This window comes from Scyliorhinus torazame, chromosome 18, assembly GCF_047496885.1.
Source record: "Scyliorhinus torazame isolate Kashiwa2021f chromosome 18, sScyTor2.1, whole genome shotgun sequence".
In the NCBI taxonomy this organism is placed as follows: Eukaryota; Metazoa; Chordata; class Chondrichthyes; order Carcharhiniformes; family Scyliorhinidae; genus Scyliorhinus; species Scyliorhinus torazame.
In genome coordinates, this window is record NC_092724.1 from 166,588,138 (window position 1) to 166,598,626 (window position 10,489).

General features: G+C 49.5%; 1 protein-coding gene across 2 annotated transcripts in view; it reads left to right on the plus strand.

Annotated features, from left to right (window-relative positions):
- mbtd1 (mbt domain containing 1) overlaps positions 1-8,899 on the plus strand; it is a 110,693-nt gene extending 101,794 nt beyond the window's left edge. For both annotated transcript variants that reach the window (XM_072483859.1, XM_072483860.1), the window contains 2 exons: positions 3,800-3,885; positions 5,993-8,899. In XM_072483859.1, the coding sequence (XP_072339960.1) occupies positions 3,800-3,837 (38 nt within the window). In that variant the 3' untranslated portion in view covers positions 3,838-3,885; positions 5,993-8,899. The remainder of the gene's footprint in view (positions 1-3,799; positions 3,886-5,992) is intronic.
- The last annotated feature ends 1,590 nt before the right edge of the window (positions 8,900-10,489 follow it).

Consider the following 10,489-nt stretch of genomic DNA (forward strand, 5'->3'; position numbering starts at 1 on the left):
ACCATCTCCTTACGCAGCTCCTCGAAGCAGCACTTGATGAATTCTTTCATCTCCTCTCTGTCCATGGGCGCCGCCATTTTGTTTTTTTCTTCTTTCTTCTCCCGCTGCTCCAGGGCCGCTTTCCTCACCGTTTCACTGCGGGTCCGGTCCATGCAGGGCTGTAGGGGGCTTCCTCCGTTCTTCCCCACGGGTTTATTTTTTACAGGTCCGTTGGGGCTCCGTTAGCGGGCCCAAAAGTCCGTTTCTGCGGGAGCTGCCGACTCGCGCGGCTCAGCTCCGCATCGCCGCGACCCGGAAGTCGTCTTAAAGTTTTTTAACACAATTTTGCTCCCTTATAAACAATAACCCCCCCCCCCTCCCCGTAACAAAAAAACCCGGAGAAATCGCGCAGAGCAAGATATATACATGGCAAAATGATATATTTGCACAGCTTTGTACACTGGCCCTCACCCGTACGTGCCAGTTTCCCCAACCCTTCATGTTATCCCTTGCTCATCCACCCTCCCAGGCAGCCCCCCCCCCCCCCCCCCCCGGTTGCTGCTGCTGCTGACCGACCTTCCTCTAACGCTCCGCGAATTAGTCTAGGAACGGTCGCCACCGCCTGTAGAACCCCTGCGCAGACCCTCTCAAGGCAAACTTTATCCTCTCCAACTTGATAAACCCTGCCATATCATTTATCCAGACCTCTACACTGGGGGGCTTTGCCTCCTTCCACATTAGCAAGATCCTTCGCCGGGCTACTAGGGACGCAAAGGCCAGAATGCCGGCCTCTTTCGCCTCCTGCACTCCTGGTTCGTCCACTACTCCGAATATTGCTAGCCCCCAGCTTGGCTTGACCCGGACTTTAACCACCTGAGATATTGCTCCCGCCACTCCTCTCCAGAACCCCTACAGTGCCGGGCATGACCAAAACATATGGACATGGTTCGCCGGGTTCCCTGAACATCTTCCGCATCTGTCCTCCACCCCAAAGAACCTACTCAACCTCGCCCCCGTCAAGTGCGCTCTGTGGACCACCTTAAATTGTATCAGGCTGAGCCTGGCACACGAGGAGGAGGAATTAACCCTACCTAGGGCATCAGCCCACAGACCTTCCTCGATCTCCTCCCCCAGCTCCTCCTCCCATTTACCCTTCAACTCTTCTACCAGCGCTTCCCCCTCTTCTTTCAACTCCTGGTGTATTTCCGACACCTCGCCCTCCCCGACCCATACACCCGAGATCACCCTATCTTGAACTTCTTGTGCCGGGAGCAACGGGAATTCCCTCACCTGTCGCCTCACAAAAGCCCTCACCTGCATATATCTAAAGGCATTTCCCGGGGGTAACTCTAACTTCTCCTCCAGTGCCCCTAGACTCGCAAATGTCCCGTCGATGAACAGGTCCCCCATTCTTCTAATCCCCGCCCGATGCCAGCTCTGGAACCCCCCGTCCATCTTCCCCGGGACAAACCGGTGGTTACCCCTGATCGGGGACCACACCGATGCTCCCATTGCACCCCTGTGTCTTCTCCACTGGCCCCAGATTCTTAGTGTTGCCGCCACCACCGGGCTCGTGGTATACTTTGTCGGCGAGAGCGGCAGCGGTGCCATCACCAACGCCCCCAGGCTCGTTGCTTTACAGGACGCCATCTCCATCCTCTTCCATGCCGCCCCCCCTCCCTCCATAACCCACTTGCGGATCATCGCCACATTTGCTGCCCAGTAGTAGCTCCCCAGGTTTGGCAGTGCCAACCCTCGGTCCCTACTGCATTCCAGGAACGCTCTCCTTGCTCTCGGGGTCTTATTCGCCCACACAAACCCCATAATACTCCTGCCTACTCTCTTAAAAAAGGCCTTAGTGATCACGATGGGAAGGCACTGAAACACAAACAGAAACCTCGGAAGGACCACCATTTTGACCGACTGCACTCTACCCGCCAGCGAATGGGGTAACATGTCCCATCTTTTGAAATCCTCCTCCATTTGCTCCACCAACCTCGTCAGATTCAGTTTATGTAGGGTCCCCCAACTCCTGGCTATCTGGATCCCCAGATACCGAAAGCTCCCCTCCGTCCTCCTCAGCGGTAGGTCCCCTATCCCTCTTTCTTGGTCCCCCGCCTGTAATACAAAGAGCTCACTCTTCCCTACATTGAGCTTATAGCCCGAAAACTCCCCAAACTCCCTTAGAGTCTGCATGACCTCCACCATCCCCTCCATTGGATCCGCCACGTACAGCAACAGGTCATCCGCATATAGCGACACCCGATGCTCTTCTCCCCCTCTGACCACCCCCCTCCATTTATTAGACTCCCTCAATGACATGGCCAATGGTTCGATCGCCAATGCGAACAACAGGGGGGACAGGGGGCACCCTGCCTCGTCCCTCGGTACAGTCGAAAGTACTCCGACCTCCGCCGGTTCGTCACTACACTCGCCACCGGGGCTCTGTAAAGGAGCTTAACCCATCTAATAAACCCTACCTGAACCCAAACCGACGCAGCACCTCCCAGGGGTACTCCCACTCTACTCGGTCAAAGGCCTTCTCCGCGTCCATAGCTGCCACTATCTCCGCCTCTCCCTCCTCCGATGGCATCATTATCACGTTTAAGAGCCGCCGCACATTGGTGTTTAGTTGCCTGCCCTTTACAAATCCCGTCTGGTCCTCGTGGATTACCCCCGGGACACAGTCCTCGATCCTCGTGGCCAGCACTTTTGCCAGCAACTTTGCATCCACATTGAGGAGCGAGATCGGCCTGTACGATCCACATTGCAGTGGGTCCTTGTCCCGCTTTAGGATCAAAGAAATTGTCGCTTCCGACATTGTCGTGTTTGCACTTTCTCACCGTGCCTGCGTGGGTTTCCTCCGGGGGCTCCGGTTTCCTCCCACGGCCCAAAGCTACGCGGATTGGATACGATAAATTGCCCCTTAGGGTGGGATGCAGGAATATGGTGGGGGATTGGGACTAGGTGAGATGGTCTTTGGAAGGGTTGGTGCAGACTCGATGGGCTAAATGCACTGCACGGATTCTATGATTTTATAACTTTATTTTTAATGCTGTCAATAAGCACCTGGGGTTCAGTTGATCTTTCAGTGCCAGCCGATAGCTGCTCATGTACAAGGGGAGCAGTCATGTGTTTGAGGTTTGATGATGGTCAAATGTTCCTCAGCTCTCAGTTCCCTGATTGTCCTATAATGCTGAATCTCTGACTAACATTGAAACTCCCTCCTTGGAAGAAAAGCAAGATGTGTGATGGTATTAATTTCACGGTTCTAAAATCCTATCCTGACTGAGTTACACAGACCAGTTCAGCAATGGATAGGCATCATTGCCTGTCGCATTACTCTCTCATTTGTCCAGTCCTATCATTTTCCACCAGCTGGCCCTCCGGGGGTGGGATGGTGTCCACCAGCTGGCCCTCTGGAGGTGGGATGGTGCTAGAGAATGGGGAATACACTCACCAGGGGTTGGCCTGATCATTCCTGGAGCATCAGCAATTTCAGTTTTCCGCCATTGCCAGATTCCCAATGCTTAGTCCTGCCCACTGCTTTGCCTCCTTGTAGAGCTTGTGGTTGTCTGTCCCGTTCTCCTCCTCCCCCTGCCCCACTCTCCAATAAGGGCTATGGTCACATGGACTTGCTTTACTGTGTGCTGACCTCTTCCCCACTGTTTCTACTGCAGCCTGCGGTGCAGAGTTGCTTTAACATATAATTATCTTCTCCTCCTTTAGTGGGTTACTCTTGTGGTTGGTAGTCACTAGCTGATGGGTGCTGTGTGTATGTGAGCAGCCTACTGACCTCTCATTCCCCTGTGTATTTCAGCCAGCAGCAGTAAGCACCGAGACATCATCATTTGGTGACCTAAGGCTGCCGGCCATCTCTCCACAGTGTTTACTGGCAGCTACCAGGTAGGTGAAAAGCAGTGAATCTCCTTATTGTGTCCTCATTTCCAAAGGCAGCAGCTAACCTCGTTCTCCAAACTTGGCAATGTCATGTGTGTAATTAGCTGTGTGATGGGGAGGGGCATTGGATGGTGACCCCTTCAGGCTCTGCTCGTGGACCCGAGACTGAGGTGCCTCTGGAGCTGGTAACCAGGCAGAGGAGCTGTTCTGTGGGGGTTACAGTGGGGCGTGGATAGGGTAGGGGTATAAAGAAATGGAATCGAGTTGTCCCTGGAAAGTGTGGTTACAGATGGGGTGGGGCTGGCTAAGTTGGAGCCTGAGCTATGCATAGACGAGTGGTTAGAGTGTCGTCAGCAGTGTTGTGTCAGCACATATATAATGTTAGCACAGTCCTTTGCCCTTTTTATCACCACTCCCAATTAGAGCTGTCAGGTGGAGAGCAGAGAGTGTCGGCTCTGATGGGTGTGCTGGAGATGTGGAGAACTGCAAAGAGTTGAGGATATAAATCTTCTGCTGTTTTATAAAGTGGTTACAGATGTGATGCTTCTCCATCGGTCCCCCTCTGCAACACCTTCCTGTGTTGGGTTCTATCTCTTCCATTCTTTATAGAAAGATGTCTTACAACACCAGGTTCAAGTCCAACAGGTTTGTTTCGAATCACTAGCTTTCGGAGCGCTGCAACGCCAGCATCTCCACATCATTCTTTAAAGAATCATAGAATTTACAGTGCAGAAGGAGACCATTCGGCCCATCGAGTCTGTACTGGCCCTTGGAAAGAGCACCCTAACAAGCCCATACCTCCACCCTATACCCACACCTCCACCTTATCCCTGTAACCCCACCTAACCTTTTTGGACACCAAGGGCAATTTATCATGGCCAATCCACCTAACCTGCACATCTCTGGACTGTGGGAGGAAACCGGAGCACCCGGAGGAAACCCACGCAGACACGGGAGAACGTGCAGACTCCGCACAGACAGTGACCCAAGCCGGGAATCGAACCTGGGAGCCTGGAGCTATGTGGCAACTGTGCTATCCACTGTGCTACCCTGCTGCTCTTTAGTTGATTTGAAATGGGTACCTGATCTGATAGTGGCAGATCTAATCTAATTTTTAAAATGTTACTCTGTTACCCTTTGAATAAAATTGGGATAATTTAAACAGTTGAGCAGGATCTTGCTGGTCTCGCTCTTGTGTGCAGGTGCTGATCAGTCCCACAGCGCCACCATCAGGCTGACTGTCAGAGCAGCGCTTGCAATTTATTTACATTGGGCCTGAAGAGGGAGTGTCAACTGAAAATGTGTATTTCCTGCTGCATCTGTGAAACATAATTTCCTGGCGCTCATTAACAACCAAAGCCCCTGTCTCATATGAAGATACAAATGAGCCCTCCCTCAGCCCCCGAGTCTGCCCTGACATTCAATCAGATAATGGCTGCTTTGATTGTCATCTCAATTTCTCTTTCCCACCTATCCCCCAATAACCCCTCACCCCCTTGTTTAGCAAGAATCGATCCAGCTCTACCATACAAATATTCAAAGACTCTGCTTCCACTGCCTTTTGAGGAAGAGAGTTCCAGAGATCACGCCCTCTGAGAAGAAATGTCTCGTCTCGCTCTTAAATAAATGATCTCTTATTTTTATAGTGACCCCGAGTTCTAGATTCTCCCACAAGAGGAAACATCCTCTTCACATCCACCCTGTCCATACCCCTCAGGATCGTATGTTTCAACCAAATCACCTCTTACTCTTCGAAACTCCAGCAGATACAAGCCTAGCCTGTCTCCCTGCAGTGTTTGTTTCACTTGTACTGTATTGTCTTCACTCATGCACCTCATCACTTGGTGATTATAGTAGGTGTGAAGTGACATTCTCCAGCTTGCACTTTTCTGGTCTCTTTCCTCCCCTTCCTTGCAGAATTAGAAATATATCCCATTGCCTTGTTCAGTGTTTCAGCCAAGCTTGTATATCCTGCGTTCTGAACCCTGTCACAGTCATGTCTAAATTCTAGGTCTCCCCACAAGGAACCGAGGTAAGGCAGAGAATCGCTCCGAAAATCATTTGTATCTCATTTCTGTTTGAACTTTTGTAACATGTCCTTTTCTGTCTGCAGTGATCCCACTGGAACACGAGGTGAATTTTACGGATGTCGCCGAGTTCTGGCTCCTCCACGGTGCCTCCTTAGCAGGAAAGCAAGGTGACGTGGCAGCTAACCCAGCAACCTCGAAGACACGGCCTCCAAGCTTGTATCAAGCAGGGACCTTTGACTGAAGCATCTGCTCTTTTTAATCAGTTGGATCCCCAACATTGGAGTAGTTGATCGCAGGGCCTACAGGCTGCCATGGCTAGGCAGTTCCAGGATTATTTTTTACTGTACATTTGGACAGTTTTTTTCTGATTCAGGGTGGGTGAAAAAAAGACTCAAGTTTTCAGTTCCCATGTTGGACGTTCTTGTATACTGTACTTGAAGTTATTTTGCTGGTGGGGTGGGAGAATGTTTTTGGTGTTTTAACTTTTTTTGGTGAAATGCTCACATGACAGTGTTCTGTCACTACACATCTTCAGGTGAAGTTATGTTAACTTCCAATGTTTCTGTCTCCTCCATAGGCATCACACACCAGACTGTTCCACTTCATTTCGTCAATCGAGGTTGAACTTGGTTGTTTTTTTTAAGTATAATGTATAAAACGAGAAGAAAAATCCCTCTCAGGAAGTTGATGCTTGGTCTCGCTGATTCTGCCTGTGTGTGTGCATGTGTAGCTAGGGTGCAGCCAGTTCTCATACTCTGAGCCAGTAGTGTTTTATTGTCGAGTGTGGTGTGCACCCCACAAGGACTGAAGTCTACGTGACATTTATTAACTTAAAATTGATTCTTATGTTGCTTCTGTAGCCTCACTAGTAACTATGTTGGTTCTCTATCTCTATTCTTATGCTCAACCTGGTTTTTGACTGCTGTTTAATTTTCCTATTAACGCTAATGAGGGAATATTTGAAGTGATTGGAGGTCTGGTGCTAAAGAGAGCTTCTGAAGCCAGCAAATTCTGGGTGGATTGCATTGACCAAGTTGGCCTCCTTTTGTGCTGCATCTTCAGTGTTTCTTTTTGCCCTTCGTTTGAAATCTCAGTTCGGATTCCTCCTCGCAACTCCTGCCTCACCATGATGATCAAAATGCTAGCATCGGCAAGAGACACTAAGTGTATTTAAAAAAAAAAAAAAACCTGGGCCAAGAATGCAGGCAGGGAGCCTGCTGTAACCGATCACTTGGTGGCTTTGGGGAGAAGGGAATCTTTTTCATACTCAGCACCTTCCTTCCCTCCCTGTGCTCAGCATCCAGGCAGCAGTGGGCAAACATTTACTGCTTTAACATGCTGGACCGCAAGCTGGGTCCGGTTTCACTGACTTTAAATATCCCACACTGGTTTAACTACCTAGAATAAATAGGAGGCACCCGCCTTCTGATTCTGTCACTCTGTTATCAACATGAACACTAGGTTTTTCAAAAACTGACAGTCCATCTCCTGACCCCAAGTATAGATGTCATAGAGCCCATGCAGGGCTGGATGTAGGGTGCAGTTGGAAGTATAGATGTCATAGAGCCCATGCAGGGCTGGATGTAGGGTGCAGTTGGAAGGAGTCGATAAAGGTGCATTACTTGTGTCTCCTCAATCTCCATGGCACTTCTCAGCTTCTTTCTGCCCTGCTGGGATTTATCAGCAAAGAACCTGAAGACACCGACTTTTAACAGGGCAATGTTGATATTCTGGCTGCATGCAAGCCCTGAGCTTAGTGCTGTGGGATACGAGGATACAGGATTCTATCGATATGCTTTCCATTCTTCCTTTGAGTAGCTGGACATGGGGCGTGTGTAGAATTGGGTACTGCGTCGTGACAACACAGCAGCTCAGGCCGTGGATTGGTGTAGGAGGAAGGGAAGTAGACACTCACTAAACTCTCCCACAATCCCCTGAGACCAATGCTGCCTTTCCAGACATCTGGTCAAGGGTTGCCCACAAGGTGTGGGGTTTTCTTTTCTTCTTTAAGTGTCTGCTTATTCCAGGAGGTTATGCATTAAATTTAATCGCTTGACGAGCACCATTTATAAATTAAGCGTTGAATTGAATAGTAAACCTTATTTGAGAGTCTTGAACCTGACTGATGACCAAGCTGTCATCTCCTGAGTGTGAGATCCTGCAATCATCCTCCACATCTCCCATCAGCTGCTGTTTCTGACATTGTGACTGTAACCCAATGTAGTCGTCCTCGCCTATCTGTGAGAATGGTAGGTGTGTAAAGCATGTTGCAGGGAGAATGGGGCTGGATGGACTTGCAGGCCCCTGCCAATGCCAATCCCCACCCGATACCAACAATCTGCTTTGCAGACTGGTACTCTCCTCAGAAATATTGCTTCTTTATTCCGAAAGCGGACATTGTGGTGTTGCGCACAGCCCCTGAAGACCCCATCCTGCGCAGAGAACAGACACCAGTGTCAGCAGTGTTTTTTTACACAATGTGAGCTCGCCCTGATCTTTGTAATATGGTGCTACATAAATCTTTAATATGGATCATCATTTCTTATCAGAGGGATTTTGAGAAACTGTGATTTGATTCAGGAAACTTCTATTCTCTTCCTGTTCTGAGTCGCACAAATTTTGATAAAATGACTAAAAGGGAAAAAAAGATATACATAGTTCGTAGCCATTCTTTCCCTGCCACATCGAGCAGGGCAGCAATGTTGTAGCTAACGGTGGGATTTATATATTGTTTTCGCTATGTATTTTGATAATCCAAATTGATAATTGTACAAATGTAATCTTTCCTTTTTACTTGGTACAGTGGCGATCGGCAAGAAGCTGCCGCCCTCAGCATCTGTACATCCAGAGACCGTTCCTTTTTCTCAGAGAAATACTTTTCACTAAACATTAGATGCATTAGTCACAGCTTTGTGTAAAAAGAAATGAAAATTGTTCATTAAATGGTCATTTTTTACACCTAATAAACCTTTTAAATGGATTGAAACTGCTCTTTAGTTTGCCCCGGCTACAGTTTTTGGATCTGTTAGGGTGGCAGGAAGCCAGGAAGGGCTTTTGCAGCTGAAATCCAGTTTTGCCTGAACTTGAGACATTTGCGAAAAGTGATGGAAATTATCAGACGGGTAAAATGACTACATTCCTTGTTGATCCTGAAAGTTGGTCTCGGTTATAGGATTCTACAATGGTTACACGATGAGGAGGAATTTCTTCAGCCAGAGGGTGGTGAATCTGTGGAACTCTTTGCCGCAGACGGCTGTGGAGGCCAAATCGCTGAGTGTCTTTAAGACCGAGATAGATAGGTTCCTGATCAATAAGGGGATGAGGTTATGGGGAGAACCAGCCATGATTGAATGGCGGAGCAGACTCGATGGGCCCAATGTCTTTTGGTCTTACAGCATCACACGCACCAAGTATTTTCTTCCCAAAAACCTGGTTCTCAGAAGCTTGTTTCGCAGTTGATATTTTTATTCAAATGTTCAATATTTTTACAAAGAATAAACAATCCACCGCAACCCCCCCCCCCCCCCCCCCCCGAACCAATTGACAGCCAGATCACAAAGAGTAAGGTAAACTGACCCCACATCTTGTGGAACCCCGCATCCCCTCTCTAAACAAATTTCACCTTCTCCAGGCATACTAACTCCATTAGACCCCCCCCAGCCACTGGGGGTAGTAGCTGACCTCCGCCCCAACAGGACCTGCCTGCAAGAGATCAACAAGGCAAAGGCTAAGCCATCTGCTCCTGCGCCTTCTGTAACTCTGGCACACTCCAAATATGACCTTCAGGGGACCAGGCTCCAGATCTATGTGTAGGACCTCTGACTTGGTGCGACAAAACTACCCCCAACAATTTCTCCAACTTTGGGCAGGACCACACCATATGAACATGATTGGCTGGGCCCCTCCTGCACTATTTGGAGCTATTCTCCACCCCCTCAAACAGTCTCCTCATCCTCACCATTGTTAAGTACGCCCTGTGCACCACTCTTCATTGATTCAACCTGAGCTTTGCGCAGAGGCTGAGGCATTAACCCTCCGCAACACCTCGCATCATAATCCCTCCTCCCAATGCCAACCTCAGCACCTCCTCCTCCCATTTGGTCTTAATCCCTTCCATCATCCTATCGTAAGTCCCCAAAATGACCCCACCCTCCAACCCCATCACCAACAACACCTCCTCCAGCAATGATGACAGTGCTACCAAAAGGTTCGGGAAGTTTTGCATCTGCATGTATCTGAAGCCCTCCTCACACTGGAGCCCGAACTTCACCCCACTCCTCCAAGCTTCCGAACCGCCTCTCCAAAAACAAATCCTTCATCTCCTTCACCCCTCTCCTCCCATCCCTGTAACCTCTCATCCATCCACCCATGCTCAGACCCATGGTTCCCTCTTATCAGCCTCGCCCTCATGCTGGGTGGCACTGGCATAGTGGTTGGCACTGTTGCCTCACGCCGCTGAGGACCTGGGTTCGATCCCAGCCCCGGATCACTGTCCGTGTGGCGGTTGCACATTCTCCCCGTGTCCGTGTGGATCTCACCCCCACAACCCAAAGGCTAGGTGGATCTGCCAACCTAAATTG